Below are 20,935 nucleotides of genomic sequence, written 5' to 3'. Positions count from 1 at the left end.
ACTTTGACAATATCTATATGACCGCTTCGCTAGCTTCGCTAGCGGCGGTCATAATAAAAGTGGCCAAAGAATGGATCCCTGTGGGACTCCATGTGGCATAGCAGTTTTCTTCAATACATAGATACCAATAGGGACAAAGTAATCTGTGTTCAAGGTAGGACATGAACCATCTAAGGACACTGCCAGAAAGTCCAACAGTTTTAGTCTCTTTAGTAGTGGTTTGTGCCAAAAGCTACACTGAGATCTAGCAGTACCACAACAGTTATTTCAGACATCCCAAGTCTCCCGGAAGTTCCGTGAGTCTCCCGCATATTAACAGCGGCTCCCTGACGCCCGCATATTAGATAAAATCTCCCGGAATCTAGAGCGAGCAATCAAGAGCACGCACGCGAGACCTAGACTTCAAATCGCGAGTGCATCTGAGTGTAGCGCGCACACGACAGGGGAGAGAGAGAGGGGTGGTGCGTGTGTGCCTGAGCGCATCCAAGACAGAGAGCATTCTGAATGGCCTGTTTTGCTAAATCAACCAATCAGTTTTCAGTGTAGGCGGGCTTTTTATCTCTTTTCTCCCGAACTTAATCAGTTCAGTGTATCTAGGAACAGGAGCGTCATGGAGTCAGTGCCCCCCAAAAAAGAAAAATGTAAGACCCATTTCAAAGTGTACCCTTGTCTCATAAGAGTAAAAAATTATGATAGGCCTAGTCTTGCACGCTGCACTGTTTGTAACAGTGACTTTAGCATTTCCCATGGCAGGTTAAATGATTGCAAAAGACATGTTGAGGTGAGTTTAACTAGTAGCAATTTATGTGCATATTATTCTATATTCAGGCCTATACATGGCTAATTGCCAAGGCTAAATGAAAAGACCAAAAAAAAAGACCAAACTACCAAAATGTACATATTTTATTTTCACAATTTCTATCTTCCTATCTTCCTTATTTGGTGTACTGACTAGACATTACTGAACAAACATATTAATCTGTATTTCAGTATCTATATAGGCTAAAGTCTTTTTTTTTGGAGGGGGGGGGGGGGCTTCGTGATACCTCCCTGAAATGACTTTTTGCAGGTTGGGATGTCTGTTATTTTACTGAGTCTGTGTTCAGAGAGATGCCATTTAAAGGGACACCAGGCAAGCCTGATGCTTTTTCTTTACGAAACTCCCCCTCGCTCGGTCTGAAGCTCTTTTCCTTTTCTTTGCATCTTCCGTCAAGGGTTTTCGCTGCTTCTTTGCCGGCTCTGCCATTATACACACGTTTGCAACAATCGCTAGCGTTTCGTTAGCCTCCCTCTGTGCTGTGGATGCAGGATGGAAACTGAAACTGCTTCGGTCGCCGGGTACGCTACACTGAACTTGCAAGCGGGATATTCTTCCTACAGGCAGTAGGGGTGGGCGAGAGAGTCTTCATTCGTCCTGTAATGAGTCATTTAACCATATACCGACTTACGAAGATGATTAATTAACACAAAAACGTTGCCTGGTGTCCCTTTAAAACCTTTAAAGGGCAGCCGTGGCCTACTGGTTAGCACTTCGGACTTGTAACCAGAGGGTTGCCGGTTCGAACCCCGACCAGTAGGCCACGGCTGAAGTGCCTTTGAGCAAGGCACCTAACCCCTCACTGCTCCCCGAGCGCCACGGGATTAGTGTGTGCTTCACCTCACTGTGTGTTCACTGTGTGCAGTGTGTTTCACTAATTCACGGATTGGGATAAATGCAGAGACCAAATTTCCCTCACGGGATCAAAAGAGTATATATACTTATACTTATACTGTTTCAGTATTGTGATACTGATGAAAGCATGACTGGAGGTTATCATAGAGGCCATTCATGTGTAAGTAATCTGGTTAACTACTTTCTCATTAACCTTCCCTATACATTGTTGTGGTAGGCCTAGCTGTGTAGCAGAATTTGTTAGCTTATCAACAGTGGCGAAGAGGAGCACGAGAGTTGTTAATATTTTTGCTGATGATATTAGAGAAATAAGATTATCTGGCCCTACTAAAAGGATTCCGGTATTTAGCACTTTGAGTCCATTTTCTGGTTTGTTTGGGATGAACTAGAGTGGTGGACACAGAAATTTTGACGATGGGTCCTGTCTCGACTTTCTGACTCGTTTTGAATCGCCTTTGACTAGCTGGCTATTTGCATGCACAAACATGCCAAAAAAAAACCTTAACGTTCGTTTTCAAAACTGTGCAACTCACCGAGTGGTTAGTGATGTCCATTGATGTTCCAAAACAAGTAGCGTATCGAAATACAGTTTCTGTCGTGTTTTATTTACCATTTTGTAAAATCCCATTGATTTCTGTTGGAAGACTCATTGCTCCTTGATATCACTGCGCTACGGAAACGGAAAGGGGGTCTGTTTACGGTTGTAGTCTTTCCCCCGCGAGACCTTCTTTTACTGCCTATGCTTCAGACTCAAATATTGAGCGGAAGTTTATACACGGTTGTGAGGTATCTGAAAAAATAGTTAGACAATAGCAAATAACAAGGATTTAAATCATACATTGCGCTGATTCATTTGTCGAACACCACCACTAACCACTCGGTGAGTTGCACAGTTTTGAAAACGAACATTAAGGGTTGTTTTAAGGACATGTTTGTGCATGTCATGACCATAGCCAGCCAGTCAAAGGCGATTCAAAACGAGTCAGAAAGTCGAGACAGGACCCATCGTCAAAATTTCGGTGTTGTAGGGGCACCACGTTGTACATAACGCCTCGGCATTGTACAGCGTTCTAATAGCCATTGGGCTTCACCACTACATATGGTTCAGAAGCCTGGCGGTGGCTGGCGTCCATGCGGTGACTACCATCGCTTGAATGAGGCCACTACACCTGACCACTACCCTGTTCCCCATATTCAGGACTTTTCTGCTCACTTGGCTGGTAAGATAATTTTTTCAAAGGTGGACCTCATCCGCGTGCCATTTGGGTTAAAAAACGCCGCCCAGACGTTCCAGCGACTCATGGACAGTGTTCTGCGTGACTTGCTGTTTGTTTTTGTGTACTTGGAAGACATCCTCGTAGCTAGTACTTCCAAGGTTGAACACCTGGCGCACCTCAGGGTTCTGTTTCAGCGTCTGGATGATCATGGACTGATCATCAACACAGCAAAGTGCCATTTCGGTTTGTCTGCCATTGATTTCCTTGGCCACCATGTCACGACCGAGGGGGCGGCTCCGCTAGCGGCTAAGGTGGAGGCCATTGGCCAGTTCCCGCGACCAGCCACGGTCAGGGCCCTACAGGAATTCCTAGGCATGGTGACTTTCTATCACCGCTTCGTTCCACGTGCAGCTCACCTCATGCGTCCCCTCTATGAGGCTCTTAAGGGTAGAGCTGCTAAACACACCATCGACTGGACAGGGGAAAGGACGGCCTTGGCCAATGCCACTATGCTAGCCCACCCATCCTCAGATGCACCTATCGCCATCTCAACTGACGCCTCTGACTATGCTGTAGGGGCCGTCCACGAGCAGCTGGTCGATGGTGCTTGGCAGCCGCTGGCCTTTTTCAGCCGGCAGTTGCACCCAACGGAGAGGAAGTACAGCACGTTTGACTGGGAGCTGCTTGGCCTTTTCTTGGCCACACGACACTTCCATTTCCTGCTTGAAGGCCGATCGTTCACTGCCTTTGTGGACCACAAGCCTTTAACTTTTGCCATGGCCAAGGTTTCGGAGCCGCCATGGTCTGCTCGGCAGCAGCGTCAGCTTTCTTTTATTTCAGAGTTCACGACGGATATTCGGCATGTGGCAAGAAAGGACAATCAGGTGGCAGACTATCTTTCTCGTCGTTTTGCGGGGGCAGTGCATCTTGGAGTGGATTATGCATGTATGGCAGCGGACCAGGTCCATGACGCTAACGTCCAGGCGTACAGGACTGCCATCAGTGGACTGCGTTTGGCGGACGTCCCTTTCAGCGGCGCGGGTGTTTCTCTGCTTTGTGATGTTTCCACAGGTCAGGCCCAGCCCATTGTCCCTAGCAGTTGGCGCAAGCAGGTCTTTGATGCTCTTCATGGCCTTTCTCACCCCGCCAGGAGAGCGTCACAGAAGCTGGTGGCAGCAAAAATTGTTTGGCATGTCCTCAAAAAGGATGTCCGTGACTGGGCCGCCGCCTGCCTTGAATGTCAGCGGGCCAAGGTGCACCGTCACTCCAAAGTCCCTCTGGAAACTTTTCACGTCCCTGAGAAATGTTTCGACCACGTGCATGTGGACCTAGTGGGACCTTTGCCGCCCTCCCACGGTTTCACTTACCTGCTCACCGTGGTTGAACATGGAGCGCGAGTGCACCGCACCACAGCTTATCACCCGCAAGCCAATGGACTGTGTGAGCGTTTTCACCGCTCACTGAAAGCCGCGTTGCGGGCGAGCCTCCGTGACGTCAGCTGGGTGGATCGTTTGCTTTGGGTGATGTTAGGTCTGCGTCAGGGTTGGGTAGTAACTAGAGATGTCCGATAATATCGGCCCACCGATATTATCGGCCCGATATTAGCATAAAAATGTAATATCTGTTAATATCGTTATCGGATTTTTTTTGCCTTAAAACCGATAAAATAATGCTTGCGTTAGTGCCTATGCGCTCCTGAAGTGTTTACCGGCGCACAGATGATGACCTCATCAAGCTGCGTCTTGAAGCATACAAACAAGCGTGGATGGCTGCAGTAACTTGCTCGCTCTGTTTCAACATTATGTCTGTGGTTTGGAATTATTTTCAAGTGTCTCCTTCTGACGTTAAACTTGCGATTTGCAATAGGCTTGTTTGAGATGGACTGAGTCTGGCTTACTAAGTAAACGCTATGCGTAAACGTGATCTTTAGAGGCTAGCCGGGAGGAGCTACAACAGAGGGCAGCTCATCCCGGACAGACAGGCTACAGTCTGCCTGACGTGACTCGCGGGAGATATCGCGGAATTTTGTTGGCAATAAATACAGCAGAACTTTCATTCTTACTCATTAAAATGAGCATGATGACTGACGAAATAAATCCTTATGATGTAGTTTAAATAAACCACTGTTGTCATACAGTTAACAGGCCTGCATTGTAGCACATAAATTCAATATCAAGTGTTTTCCCTATATGTGTGTCTATCTATTTAACCAACAGCAGAAAACAACAGAATATCCAAACGTTTTCAGTAGGCTAGCCTACCATTGTTGCAGAAATCACGTATAAGAAGGTATCCCTTGTTGCATTCAAGAATGCATCCAGTGGGGCATCACAATAACATTAAGCATGTTGTGTTAATTCCACAACAGGAGATATGTGATGTTACCTAAATTAGTTTTGAGGAAAAATAACCCACATATCGACATCGGTATCGGCTGATATCGGAATCGAAAATTGAGAGTTGGACAATATCGGCATATCGGATATCGGCAAAAAAGCCAATATCGGACATCCCTAGTAGTAACGGATTACATGTAATCTGGATTACGTAATCAGATTACAAAAATCAAGTAACTATAATCAGCCCAGATTACAATAAAAAATTGTGTAATCAGATTACAGTTACATTGTTGGGGATTACCTGATTACATTTTATCATGCAAGCAATGCAACTTTTTAATGATAGCCTAGTTATCTTTTAATTCAACAAGCTTCGGGCTTGCTCGTTCGATCCCCGACCAGTAGAAAAAATGTGGGCGGGGGAAGTGGTTGAGCACTGCTCTCCCATGCCCACATCCATGGCTGAAGTGCCCTTGAGTAAGGCACCTAACCCCTCATTGATCCCCGAGCGCCGTTGTAGCAGACAGCTGACTGCTCCGGGTTGGTGTGTGCTTCACCTCTTTTGCGGATTGGAAGACCAAATTTCCCTCACGGGATCAAAAGAGTATTACTAACGTATTTACTATTGGGGCAGGTCTCTCGGCACACTGCCTGATCTTTTCCTCCTAATCTTAATGTAGCCTCTTGTTTTAGTGTCACCGTTTACTTTGAGAAAGTCACCAGGTCCCCCTGGTTGAAAAACATCCCAAAGGAATAATTTTCTCACCCCCACAATTGAAATAGACATGGTGTCATTCAATCTCAGGCCATGTCCCTGGGTCAAAAAAATTCAGCGAAAGCTAAATTCATTGTCCAGGTGTGCCCTTATAAAGGTTAAGCTGAGTTGTGCATGTTTGGAGAATAGTGATCCATGATAACAAATCTATGATGACTAAGTGATCAATTTTGGGATGGGGAAAATTTCAACCACCAAAATACCACCCCCAAAGTGGAGAATAGCTATGGAAATGTATTAGTTTTGGGTGTTTTTCAGACAATGGGACCTGGTGACCTCAAAGTAAATGGGAACACTAAAACAAGGGGCTACATTAAGATTTTTGGAGGAAAATATCAGTTAATTCACACAGGAATACTTTACTCAGAGCAAAGATTATTTTAGATGTAATGAAATAATAAACAGAAAAACTGAATGAGAATTCTTTCATCAATTCAGTGGTGGTGTCTTTTACTTAAGGGACATATTTATTGAAGTAATCTAAAAGTAATCCTAAAGTAATCAGATTACGTTACATGTTTTTGGTAATCCTGATTACGTTACTGATTACAAAAATTGCCATGTAATTTGTAGTCAGTAATGGATTACATTTCAAAGTAATCTGACCCAACCCTGGTCTGCGTGCTGCTCCCAAAGAGGATCTCTCTTCATCCGCGGCCGAGTTGGTCTATGGACAGCCTCTGCGGGTGCCTGGTGATTTCTTGCCTGATGTTACTGTAGTGTACACCCCATGATATGTTCTATTTTTTTTGTTGTGTTCATTCCAACATGTTAGAAGTCACGATGAGGTTACCATTTTTGTCCAGTAGGTGGCAATGCAGGATTATTAATGGAGTAATTCATGTAATTAAGTGAAGAGAGGAAAACGAAACTTGGAGAGGAAAACGAAACTTAGAGAGTAACGAGACAAAGAGAACAACTTGGTAATGAAAACGGAATGTAATTCATGAAGGAGTTTGAAATAAACTAACAACTTTCGACACACTTGTTGTCAAGACCCTGTTACTTCAAGTGTGCAACATTACCCACCCATGGTCTGCTGGCGAGCAGCGGCAGGCGCACCTCCATGGTGCCCAGGTTTTTGCGCCAGTGCCCACCTCTCAGCACGGCATGCCACGTTCACAGCTCTTGCCAGGATTGCAGGATGCGGCATATGTGTTCATTCGTCATGATGCTCACCGCAGCCCCTTTCGTCCACCCTATGATGGTCCATTCCGGGTGCTGGAAACAGGGGACACATTTTTTGTCCTCGACATCGGGGGCAAGCGAGACCGGGTGTCAGTGGACCGCCTTAAACCCTCTCACTTGGACTTGGACTCTCCGGTGGTGGTTGCCCAGCCCCCACGGCGGGGCCGTCCTCCATCTACCGCGCTTCCACAGTCAACGAACCCTGAACTTCCTGTACCTGCGGCCCCAGTGCCTGATGGCCAGAGCAAGTTTGGCCGAGCACTGTGCCCACCTCACCGGATGAACTTGTCTGTCTTTGTGAATTCTGGGGGGGCATGTGTAGGGGCACCACGTTGTACATAATTCACAGCCAGCCATTATGTGTTCACTTGAATGGTATTGTTGCAGTCACAGCCTACGCTTTTATCTGTTGAGTTGTTGTGTACTGTTTACTGTGTCGTGTTCTGATGACGTTGAGTGGCGCGACTTGTGTGTAACTTTAAACTGACATGCGAGCAAGTTACGAGGATTAAAGTTTCCCTGAGTTCGGGCTTTTAAACCTATTCGCTGTGTCCGTGTCTCCCCATAGTGTCGACTCCTTTACAGTGTTCACCACTCTAGTTCATCCAAAACAAACCAGAAAAGGGACTCAAAGTGCTAAATACCGGAATTATCCTTTAACTCAGAGTTATAGGCATGATGTCTGTCTTTGAAGGTGTAGTGAATTTGAAGCTTAGTTTTTCTAAATTTACATTAGATTCCTGCATTCTCTCTTCTGGTTTGCTACAGTTGGGATATTCTGCCATGGTGCTTTGGGTTTGCTGGAAATAAACCCAGCATAGAACGATCATGGAATCAAGATAGCAAGTTGCAAATCCAAGTGTCATATAGGCCAGAGTGAGGGATTTAAAATTCACACTAGCTAAATGAATGAAGAGTAACTAACAGAGGAGTTCCATGTGCTGCTGCAGACGTGCTGCTGCATTCAGAGCCATCTAATGATCTCACTATGTAATCAGGTTGGCCAGCTAATAATGCATGTGTCACCAAAACCATGTCCTGCACAAGAGGTTGTGTGGTATATTGTGTTATGGCCTGATCTTCTGAATATTGTATAGGATAAACCAATATGACCGTGACTGGGATTTAATGTTCCGAAAAATGTTGTTGGTCTTCAATTGTGACACCCAACATGCCGTTTTAGCAGGGATCAATGAAGATGAGCCAACCTGGACACGGATCTGTTGGGAAATAGCTTAGTTTGGAATACCAGTATCTCAGTTTTTGGAGAGATTGAGTTGAGGTTGTCGATCTTTCACCCAGACTAAAACACCCCTAAGGCATGGAAAATTGTAGTGACCAGGTAAGACAGATAAAGTTGAGCATAATCTAGGCAAATTCATGGGAGTGAATGATCTCACCTAAGGAAATGGTGTAAATGGAGAACAGGAGTGGACCAAGAATTGATCCCTGAGGTGCACCTGTGGTGTTGTCATGAGACTTTGATACTTGTCTTTGCCAAGACACACTGAAGGAACAGCCTTTGAGGTAGGATGCAAACCAATTAAGAGCTTTCTCAGAATTTCCTAGATCTTTTCAAATATAATGTGCAGATTATGTTTATAATACAGAGGTAGGCCTACTTAATCATGCAGGACAATGACTCACTCAATAAACATAAAGATATTCTTTAACATTCTTTAAATGTTTTGTCAAAGCAGGATTTATTTTGCAAATCAGTATGATCCTTGAAGTACATGGTTTTGTTTGGTATAAGGATCACAGGATTCCCCTCTTGTCTTTCCTGAGCTGACCTCATCCTAAAGGTTTCAGTGGGGAGCCATGTGGTGGCCAACTGAAACCACTTCAAATCCTATTAAGGGTTTCCATAGGTGATCCAAAGCACAAGCTTTAAGGGCGCTTCATAAGAGGGTTTTGGTGGGAGCCGTCTCAGAGGGGGTTCTTCTCTCTACTCAGAGGAGGCTAGCTTGTGTGCACATGACAAAGCATCAATCTCACTCGACCCACTGAGGAGAGCACCTCTTGGAGTAAGCCATTTAGATTCTGACGGGAGACTATGAAAGACTTGTTTAAACTCTTGTTTAAATGATAGAATGACTTTACATAGTAATGTTTATGGTTTTAATGCAGTTTTTGATTTGAAGTATGGTTCTGAGAAGGTGTGGGGATGAGCAGTCACTCTAGTGTAGTAGACTAAAGCTTTGTAGTGATGCAACAGTCAGACAGTGGTCACTTATCTTGTGTAATTGGTTTAGACATCCAGTGGAGCTGTAGAGTGCACATTTGATTCATCTAATTAGCAAAATACAGTAGCTAATGCCTCTACAAAAGGGAACGCTCAAGGAAGTCTGGACAATGGACAAGTAAGAAAAGTGTAACAAGGCTTCAAATTATGTCAACAATTCCTCTTATTTGCCTCATATGTATCGCATGCTTTGCACCTTGTTCAGAATAGTTTGTGAGTGACCCTACTATTGTTGTTCTTTAGATTCCAGCCCAGTGCTTCCCCAGTGACCACAACTCATCTGGTGAGTGTTTTCATGTTGTGTGTGTATCTGTGTATGTGTGTGTAAGAGAGAGAGAGAAAGAAAGAGAGAGAGAGAGAGAAAGTGAGAGAGAGTATGTGCTTGAACTACATGCACCCATGACTGAACAAAAACATTTGTACAGTCTGCTTGACTGAAGAAAAATATTTCTACAGTCTGCATGCACCCAGTGATTAAATTGTGTGCACCCAGTGACAGTATGCACCTGTTTGTGGGCTCACATTGAATGGTACAGTCCAACGCCTACCCCATCCTCATGGTTCCTCCTGGGCCAGATGGCTATCCTGAGAATCCTATTATCAACTTCTCCTGGTGGCACACACTTCTCCTTGGAATCACACCGATTTCTTTTCTACTCAGAGGGATTTAAAAACGATTTAATTTTATCTCATCGATCTGGTCCTCCCCTTGATCCAATGTCAGTACATTCAACATGTCAGCAGAAAAGGTACGGCTGTGGGAAAGGAGGGTATTAGGGTTGTTCTATCGACTGAATATGACTTCACTGTAAGCTTTAGTCACCTGTATCTCTTTAAGACTGGATGAGGAAATGCAATTCTGTACTTTCTATGTTGATAAATGTAAAAAATCAATTAAATCCAAATTCCTTTATTTAGTAGCAATAACAATTAAAATTAGTCTCAAGGTGCTTTACAGAGCCCAGGGCCTGAACCCCCTGCATCGAACATTAAGGTGATAAAAACAATATTATATGTCATAAATGCATGCAAATACATTAACAATTGTTAGAAGTCAATTAGATTACAGCTATTTTCTTTGAAAAAAAGGTGCAACACAAAGCTTCAATTTGTGTCTATGTTATAGTTAGTGGAGTGCAACTGGTGGAAATTAACTGGCATAAGAGCTGGCAGCCCTTATGCATCAGTGATGTAAGAGGTGGTACAGTATCGCGTGATTCCTATTAATGTGTGTGCCAACTGCCAAGTTAGTACTCTGTCCTTGTAACTGGAAGGAAGACAGGAAAAATGGCGCCGTAATTTGGATAAAGTTAAAAATCCTCAAAACTAGAGTAAAAGTAGAATTTATAGAGTACGATTTGGTACTGAAGTGGGAGCAAGAATACAGAGTAACTGATAGATAGGTGGAGCCTGACAAAAAGTTAAGTTTAATTTATCTGTCAACTTGCTCCCATGACTGCTGCTCCCAACAGACACCTTGATTTCAGATTGATGTACTCAAGATTTTGACCACCATGCTGAATATCTATAATTCCATTACTCTTTTGCCATTAAAAGCTATGACTTCAATCCAGCATGCGGTCACTGGTCCATACATCTTACATTTTATATCAAAATTATATCAACATTAAATCATATTAAGAGTCAAATGATTTCTTGCTGTAATGTTTACTTTTTCTCTTACCTGTTAATTGCGGATTCTCAAGATGTGCGTATGGAAATGGATGAACAAAATGACTGTGTAGGTGTAATAAAGAAGCCCATTCTGAAAATATAAAGGAGACTTTGGAGGATAGATATCTCATCCATTCTAGCCTCAATGTGAAATTGATTGCTTTTTCAATTAACATTGACTTGTTCACTTCAAAGTGTTGCAAAGTAAGAAATTCAATTCTTAAGTAAGGGCTTAGTGTCTAGTGGCAGGTTTTCAATTTTCTCTAAACTGGAAATGAGATGTCACTGTAACTTGTATAACAGTCAGCGAGTCTGAATTTGCATGACATGTATGAGGTTATGGTTACTTAGCAGACACTTTTGTCCAAAGCGACTATAATATACATTCTGTATAAGACATGCTGTATGACAGACAGAACCTTTTTATAATTATGATGAAGCTAATCATAATACTGACTCTTGTAATGCTTAACTCCATGCTAATGCTAATTTGAGCAAACAGCAGTTTGGTCAGTGTTTAAAGATGGGAAAGTCCCATTATCATTTTTAAGAGCCACTTTATCAATTTAGTTTTCTGGAAACACCAGTGGTGGTGGTACAGTCCCTGAACATGGCAGAATTAGTCATGCTGACAGGGAAATCTTATCAACTGGAATATCTCAGTGATGTCACCTTATAACCAATGATTCTCCAAATCTAGGCAAAGCATCTGCTAGGTTTGAACAATTAACACGTTGGCGTAGAGAGGAAAGAAACAAACAAACAGCAAAAGAAGCATTGCCTCTGGAGCTTATGTTTGAGCTTTATTCTCAAACATGGTGACAAAATAATATCAGGCTATTAGGCTACACTTTTGGAAAGGATGCTAAGTGAACTTGGAAAGTTACTGTTCTTTTCACACATGCTAATGCTAAATAGCAGAAGGAGATAATAGAATAGGACAATAGGACAATAGAATAGTGCTGCTGGGCCTAACCCTAAAACTCACTGGTACAGTTAAATTAGCTGTAAGGATTACAAATCGTGCAATTAAAATATTCAGTGAAATTCTGAAAGAAACCCATAAAACTTCTACAACTGCTAACAACTGCTTTTTAAAAAAGATTTATCTTGCACAAGTTATGTACATTAGGTCTACATAAATATTTTAATACAAATACCTGCAGAAGTTCTAGTGACAATAACATGTCATTCCTAAACATCACATTTGTCGGCAAAAGATGTGTGTGCTGATGAGTAGATGCCATGCATTATTATTTAACAGCAGGAATACCTGGTTATTCTTGTTTTGAGTGGACTAGATTTCAGTTGAACTTTCAAACTCAAAATAGCATGTTTGGTGACTGAGGCACTTTCTCTGGGGGAAATAGTATAGTGAAGTTTTTACCAGGTTTCTAAATGTCCTGTGTGTGATTGTATCATCCACTGGGACAGAAATAGACACATGAGATTTGGCCTAATGAGATTACATGGTCTCTTGCTCAATGTGGTCACCGGAGAAACTGAAGATCACACTGACGCATCCAGAATTGGGAAACACAACTGTTTTATTAACCATTACAAAACGGCAGTGTGTTTTTAGAATACTTTGAGAAAAAACAGTAACTGATGTGTGAACACCATGCTATCCATTTAATAGTGTGCACATGATGCCTTTTGCCTTTCTTTCATTATCTACAAAGGATTCCTCAAAGATTTCACATTGATCCTCAAAGCAGCATTATGGTGTTTGCTCTTCCCATGTTGAAAACAAACCCAACATTGTTTTTGTGTATTTCTCTCTCTCTCTCTCTCTCTCTCTCTCTCACACACACACACATACACACACACACACACACACACACTTTAAAATTCACTTTTATTTTCCCAACAGGATCTGAAGAAGCCTAAAAAGAAAAAGCAAGAAGCTGATTCAGCAAAGACCAACGATGCAGATGCCAAACCAAAGAAGCCAAAAGCCAAGAAGACTGAAGAAGTCTCAGACGAAGAAGGCAGCACACCTTCAAAAAGTAAAAACCCATTTAATATAACTGAAAACTAAAACACACACTGAGGATTGTTGTAAGGTGCCTTGAATTTCTAGTCTTGAAAATAGAATCAAAGAAAAAAACGTGTCACACACTCTTTGTTTTGTTTTTTATTTAAGTGTGCCACCCTTTACCCCTAATTTTAAGGAGCCCATTTAATCTCACCTATCCCAAAGTCAGTCCAGCCAGTTACAGGTAATATAAAACCTAAGTGAGCTGCATAGCTAGCACCTCTCTACCCATATCACATTATGCATTTGAAACTAGATGTTTACACATCCATTTCATAGCTCACTGATTCACTGATAACAATATATCAAACTTTATTGCAACAGAACTGTATTAAAGGCATGATGTATGATAATAATTTGCCTTTAGTACTTGGGCCTTTCTATTCAATTTATATGTTGTTTTGTTTTGTTTTGGTTCTCTGTACAACGTGTCGAAATTAAAAGATGGAAAAAAAGTGAAGAAAAAAAAACCTGAGAAGGATAAAGAGGAAACAGGAGAAAAGGACACAAAGAAGAAAGCTAAAAGTGTGCCCAAAAAGAAAATAAGTAAGATCATTATATTATTAGGACTTGTTATCTCTTGGAAAATTACATACAAGTAAAAGTCTAGGTCTGTACACTGCAATATTAAATGAATGAAACTGAAATTGTTTGAATTGTCACTGCAGGTTCAGATGCAGAAGATGATGATGATGGTGATGGTGGTCAAAAAACAACCAAGAAAAAAATCACAAAGGAGAGTTCCCTCTCTGTTGCCAAGGATAAGAAGTCAAAGGCCAAAGGTGTGTATAGAATGTTGAACTGTGTGTGTGTGTGTGTGTGTGTGTGTGTGTGTGTGGCTGCATTGTAGACATTCTGAAACATGCTTTCAGAAGCATTTTCTGTTAAGTATTTTGCAAAATGTATTAAATGTTATGTGTGATAATGCACAACTTACAGTATTTCTAACTATGATTGCTTCTATGCAACATTATTGAAAGGCAAAGGAAAGGCAAGGCAATAAACTAAACATATATTATATTTGCCATAATATTTGCCACTTGCCAAATTGCCTCTCCCGAAACAGCAGTTTCACTGGAAATGATGTATTGCATTGTGAGAAGTGTCATCAAGCGAATGGTAATAAGTTGAATAATATAAACTTACACCATATTACAACATTAACCATATTACAACATAGCAGTCACAGGACTGTTTAAACAACCATATTGTGTAGTTGGGAATAATGTTGCATAATGATAAAAGTGTTAAACACAATTGAATTGCCAGGTTTACTGGAAATATCTAAAAATATGCCCACACTCATCTAACATGTTGTTTTTTCAGACACTAAAAGTGAGTCAGACACCAAAGAAAAGACTTCCAAGTCCAAAAAGCAGCCTGTTTCCATGTTTCAAATAAATGGAGACAAACCACCTGTCCCAAAAAAGAAAGGTAAACTATTTTGTGATCAGATGCTTTTTAGTCAAGTCAAGTCAAGTCGGCTTTATTGTCAATTTCTTTACATGCACTGGTCATACAGAGAATTGAAAATTTCGTTTCTTACTTTCCCATGCAGACATAGACATACTTTAAATACTGACATAGACATACTTTAGACATAGACATAGCCATAGACAATAAAAAAAAATATATATACAGACATTAAAGTGCGAGACTGAAATATAGAACATATATCAAAATATAGAAATATAGAACATATATCAAAAAAATAGAGGTAGTTGTGTGTTGTATATTTACATAGTCCTAGCGTAACCTTCTGACAGAGTAGTAGTAGCAGCAGCATTGTGGCAGAGTGATAAATAACATTGATAACATTTACATGAAGTTTAAACTTGTGCTTGTGTGTACTGTATATTTACATTGATATGCAGTAATTTCAAGTACAGTATATCAAGTTTGATATGAAGCAGCAACACGTTAGGCTGCGCAGTCACAGTGCAGTTCCACAGGGCGGTCCTGGGGGGTGGGGGGTTAGGGTAGACAGGATCGATCCTAGGTTCCTAGGTTCCTGGCTGGCTGGTGGGTGGGGGGGCTGTCAGTGATGGGAGAGTGGGTAGAGTGTTCAGCATCCTGATTGCTTGGTGGATGAAGCTACTTGCAAGTCTGGTGGTGCGAGAGCGGAGGCTCCTGTACCTCTTTCCAGAGGGCAGGAGGCTGAACAGTTCGTGTGCAGGGTGGGTTGTGTCCTTGACAATCATTAGTGCTTTGCGGGTGAGGCGGGTGGTGTAAATGTCCTGCAGGGAGGGGAGTGGTGCTCCAATGATCCTCTTAGCCGTGTTAACAATGCGCTGGAGGGTCTTCCTGTTCTGATCTGTGCAGCTTCCGCCCCACACTGTGATGCAGCTGGACACGATGCTCTCGATGGTCCCTCTGTAGAATGTGGTCATGACGGGAGGCGTGGCACTTGCCTTCTTCAATTTGCGCAAGAAGTAGAGGCGCTGCTGGGCTTTCTTCGCCAGTGATGCTGTGTTGGTGGTCCAGGAGAGGTCGTCGCTGATGTGCACCCCCAGGAATTTTGTGCTACTCACTCTCTCCACAGCATCTGCGTCGATGGACAGTGGTGGCAGTTGTTTGTGGTCTCTCTGAAAGTTGACAACAATCTCCTTGGTCTTGCTGACATTCAGCAGGAGGTTGTTGTCTTTGCACCATTTAGCCAGCAGGTCTACTTCTTCTCTGTAGTGAGCCTCATCGCCCTTGCTCAGGGTCAGAGTGCTTGAGGTGTTGTTCCCGACACGTACTGCTTGTGGTCTCTGCAACAGGAAGTCCAGCAGCCAGTTGCAGAGGGAGGTGCTGAATCCTAGCTTGTCCAGTTTGCTGATGAGTTGTTGTGGTATTATGGTATTGAATGCTAAACTGAAGTCTATGAACAGCATTCTCATATATGAGTCTTTATTTTTATGGTGGTCAACATATTTGATATCATGATTGCAGTGATAGTGAAAATGTGAATTTATACTTTGACTTTGTGACTACTGAAAATGATTCAGTTGAATATCAAATAATGAAAGTATTCTTGCCTTGACTGGTCGACAGCTTCCAAGTCTGACGATGATGAAAGTGAATCGGAGAATAAACCTAGCAAATCCAAAAAGAAGCCCCCTGCAAGTTCTGCCTCAATGTTTCAAACTGGAGGGGACAAAGACAAGAGTAAAGACAAGAGCAAAGAGAAAGACAAGAGCAAAGACAAAGACAAAGGCAAAGACAAGGACAATGACAAAAAGGGGAAGAAGAAGGGTAAGTGACCAGAACTAATTGTTTTTCTTTTTTGACACATTGTTCAAATGTATGATTTCTGAACTGCTACTTCAATAATGCTGGAACTGTAATGCTATTAGTTCAGATCAAAAATATCACAAAACGTCATGTAAGCTAAATCATGATGTAACAAAAATATTTAAGCAAGAAGCTGTGGTTTATGTTGACCTGTTGTTAGGCACAACATGAATAGGCCTATTGGAGTCAATCAATTAACACCTGTTCTTTCTCCTCAGCAAAAGCTGATGACAGTGATGATGAGGGCACCGAGACGACTAAAAAAAAAAAGGGCAAAGGCAAAAAAAGCAAAAAGGTCATTCCACACTACTTAGTTTTATTCAAGCATTTGCAATTCAAATTCTTCATCTATATCCATATGCAAATCTTTGTGAATGGAAAAAGTTGAATCAGAAATGTATCTTAAATGTGGTTTGGTGACGATGTGTTTCTCCCAACGCCTTTCAGGAGGAACGACCTCCATCGCCTGAAATAGAGTTTGATGACCTGGAAGAATTTGTTCTCCAGCCTGCTCCTGAAGGGGTCACTGTGAAATGCAAAGTCACGCGGGACAAAAGGGGAATGGACCGAGGCTTTTACCCCACATACTTTATACACCTGGACAATGAAAAGAAGGTGAAGAAGTGGTAGCTTTACCTCAGCATCAAAACATTAACTTAATATTTTTTTTCCAAATCTTATGAAACTAATGTATGTTTGCAGACCTTTTTGTTGGCTGGGAGGAAACGTAAGAAAAGCACAACCTCAAATTACTTGATATCAATAGATGCCACTGATTTGTCACGAGGAGGTGAAAATTTTGTGGGGAAGTTGAGGTAAATATTTAATGTTTTTTTTTCATTCACATAAATGATAACAACTAAGCCTGTAATTAAATAAATACAACACAATACGATTTAAGTATTTACTGAAATGTAAAAGCATGTGTGTTCTCCTGAAGTTAATGTTTTTTTACTTTTGTCATTTGTTGTAGTACAGTTGTGGTACAAACTATAGTGAACAATTCCTAACCCTCTATGTGATATAGGTCAAATCTTGTGGGCACCAAGTTCACTGTGTTTGATAACGGTCTTAATCCTGACCGAGCCCTCAGAGACATGTCCAATGCTCGGCAAGAGCTTGCAGCAATTATCTATGTGAGTACTTTAAGGTCAAGAAATCATTATTTTCAATTTCAATGAAAGGAGTCTGGATGCAAACTGCAAATCAAACCTCTTTATTTTATTTTTACTTTTTCATTTGGCAGGAGACTAATGTCCTGGGTTTCAAAGGCCCGAGGAAGATGACTGTGGTCATCCCTGGGATGAACGAGGACAGTGAGCGAGTGCCAATCCAGGCCCGCAACGTGAGTGACATGAAACTTGTCTCTGAATGCAATTTAACCCTCAATGGTACGGTGTTGTCTCCAGGCAACATAGCCTAATTTGGCTTGTTTAAACAAAATCAAACAACCATTTGATTGGATTATTCTTCAGCAGGGGTGGGAACTCCCGTACTATCCATTGCAACTGCAAGAAAGAAGTCACATGACTCACAGGCAGTCATTTTGCTTCCTCATTCAGGGACTGTGCAGGTGTCTTGCGACACCATATTTCCCCTTGTGAAAATTGCATTTCTCAGTACAGTACAGTCCAGTAAATCATCAAGAAAAAAATATGAGAATATATAATATAATAATAATATAATATAATGGTAACACTTTACTTGACGAGTGAGTTCATAACACATTCATAGCAGCTGTCATAAACTGCACATAAAGCATTCATGACTGTTTCATGAGACATGACTCAACATTCATACCAAACCTTTCATGAATGTGGAAGACAGAACGATGACAACTTGTCAAAAATAAAAGTCCAACAATCGCAAAGCAGCATTGCCATTTTTGTTCCAAACCTCTTACCTGATCACATCACATCTGAGTCAATGGGGTACTCGGGTGCCAAAAAGACAGAACATGGTCAAGCAAATAATTTTTGTTTCATAAAAATGTATTTGTTTTATGATGTAACCTTTGCAGATGATTTCTCATCTTTTGCTACTGGGAATGTCCAACCTTTCCAGGTTACACAAATACGTTGTCAGCTGAATGTAGGCTAGTTTACCTCCCAGTGTTAAACTCAGTGATTACGAATACTTCACAACTTGTATAGTAAAGTGACATTCCATGTAGACTTCATAAGATATTCATGAAATATTTACAAAGGCTGGAGAGAAAAATGGCAATGCTGCTTTGCGATTGTTGGACTTTTTTTTTGACAAGTTGTTGTCATTCTGTCTTCCACATTCATGAAAGGTTTGGTATGAATGTTGAGTCATGTCTCATGAAACAGTCATGAATGCTTTATGTGCAGTTTATGACAGCTGCTATGAATGTGTTATGAACTCACCCGTCAAGTAAAGTGTTACCAATATAATTAATATATAAGAAAGTTAAAATGTATTATCAACAACGTGTTATAGCATATCAATGTAGGGTGTTACAAAAAACTGCTTGTTGTCCTGAGGCAACATTGTACCATAACGGACTCACATATGGCCATACCAAATATACTAAGTAGGGAAGCAAGTGCATTATATTTGTATATAAGTCAGTTTGACCCCTGTATGAGGGCCCCCATGGAAAGGCGATGCATTAGTGACCAAACCTGTGATGTACAGTGGATGGATGGATGTATGAGGGGCACCTGTATGTGTGAAGTGCATGAGTGTGCTTCCTGAAGTTTTACAGAATGTCATCACTATGGTTGAGTATGTGCCCTGACTACCATACCAACATCCATGGCTTTTTGGTGTTGCAGTTAAGCTGCAGACTTGCTACCCTGTAGCCCCAAGTTTGAGGCCTGATTGCTCCCTCTATTTGCTACAGTGTAGGTCTACTCCCTGTGTTTCTCTTTCGAGACAAATTGCTTACTAAACTTCCACAAAGTCAGGTGCAGGTCTCAGAGGGAAAGTGGATGTTGTTATGTGTGTGTGCATGAGTGTGCATCAGTACGCATACATGAGTACATGGGTGTACGTGCGCAAACTCATGGATGTGTGTGGGTGCTTGTGTGTGTATGTGTATACCTGAGAATGTTTGGGGAGATTTATGGAGTGTTTAACTATTAAATAACAGTGATTTTGAGGGTTTCATGATAATTTGTATGTTTTAATCATTATATCTTCATATCTGTAAAATATAGATTTTTGAATGTTGATTAATGAGCTCCTATTACATATAAACAATGTCAAGATATAAGCCATAGTAATTTCATTAGATTGGGTTAATTATTCATATCAGTGCCTATGTGCTGTGAAATACTTTGTCATATTTATTTACATTACATGGACATGCATAACTAAACTCACAATTAGTCAAACTCACTGCCATGTGCCTGCTCCAGGACTATGATGGGCTACTGATGCGCTATCAGAACAGGCAGATGGACAACCTGATAGAGCTGCACAACAAGACTCCTGTTTGGAATGATGACACTGCGTCTTACGTACTCAACTTCAATGGTCGGGTCACGCAAGCTTCTGTGAAGAACTTTCAGATCGTCCACAGCAAAGACAGTAAGTTGCACTGTTTTGGAATACATACATATTTGTATTTTCTTTGGAAAACTTTTAATAAGAAAATGTCACAATTACTCATGAGTGCACACATAATTGCCAAATGGTCATCATCATGCACACTGATATTTTGTCTATGAGGACTCACATGATCAATTGTATGAAACATCATGAACATACAATTCAGTATGATTATCATGATGAGAATTTTTTCATGTTTCAGGCAGTTACATTGTGATGCAGTTTGGAAGAGTGGCTGAGGACATCTTCACATTGGATTATAACTACCCCATGTGCGCTGTTCAAGCCTTTGCCATCGCTCTGTCAAGTTTTGATGGGAAACTGGCCTGTGAATAGACTTTGATTACATTTTTTTTTTAGCCCAAACAAACTTAAAAGGACAAAAACAAGAATCACCCCATCTCAGATGATCAACTTCATGGAGTGTATGCACCTCCAGTATAAGGGCCATACTTTTCATTCATCTCATGAGGGCATATTGACTCTGATGATTAAGTGTCTTCCAGGCGTGTGGTACTGTAGCCTTCAACCGAATGGTTTAACATGAATTTGATCAACATTACTAATTGAGCCACCAGACTCATTATTATTTCACAGTATATTACCGTAGTCTAATGTCAGAGCATATTAGTCTTAATACAATCTTCCAGATTATCTGGAATCTGACTTAGACAATTGTTGCCCTAAAACACAGTGATAATATTGGTGTACATGTGCAATCATGTACTGTTCCTTTACCTCTTCAACAACTTTGTGCTGTGGTTTCTATTCAAGGGATTTTTCACTGAAAAAAAAAAAACGATTTATGATATTAGTTTAGAATAACCTTGTATACTCCAAATGTAGTGTTCATTAGCATTAGTAATTGACAGCAACAATTTGAGTGGGAATTGTTACTTTGTCTTGTTTCAACATGCCTTTACTTTATTTTG

At 41.3% G+C, this 20,935-nt stretch overlaps 1 protein-coding gene across 1 annotated transcript; it reads left to right on the top strand.

Annotated features, from left to right (window-relative positions):
- The first annotated feature begins 10,170 nt into the window (after positions 1 to 10,170).
- On the top strand, positions 10,171 to 20,339 carry LOC143114809 (tubby-related protein 3). The gene is made up of 13 exons (XM_076276592.1): positions 10,171 to 10,185; positions 12,993 to 13,119; positions 13,593 to 13,694; positions 13,817 to 13,930; positions 14,475 to 14,582; positions 16,185 to 16,328; positions 16,643 to 16,719; positions 16,872 to 17,039; positions 17,127 to 17,239; positions 17,452 to 17,560; positions 17,671 to 17,769; positions 19,811 to 19,986; positions 20,210 to 20,339. Exons 1-13 carry the CDS (start codon positions 10,171 to 10,173, stop codon positions 20,337 to 20,339), a joined length of 1,482 nt encoding a protein of 493 aa, XP_076132707.1.
- The last annotated feature ends 596 nt before the right edge of the window (positions 20,340 to 20,935 follow it).

Source organism: Alosa pseudoharengus, unplaced genomic scaffold (genome assembly GCF_046254945.1).
Source record: "Alosa pseudoharengus isolate Yale_2024_CS ecotype anadromous, Long Island Sound unplaced genomic scaffold, YU_APseudo_1.1 YU_APseudo_1.1_scf_9, whole genome shotgun sequence".
Lineage (NCBI taxonomy): Eukaryota > Metazoa > Chordata > Actinopteri > Clupeiformes > Clupeidae > Alosa > Alosa pseudoharengus.
Note: the sequence above shows the minus strand (reverse complement) of the source record. Positions and strands in the feature narration are given on the sequence as shown.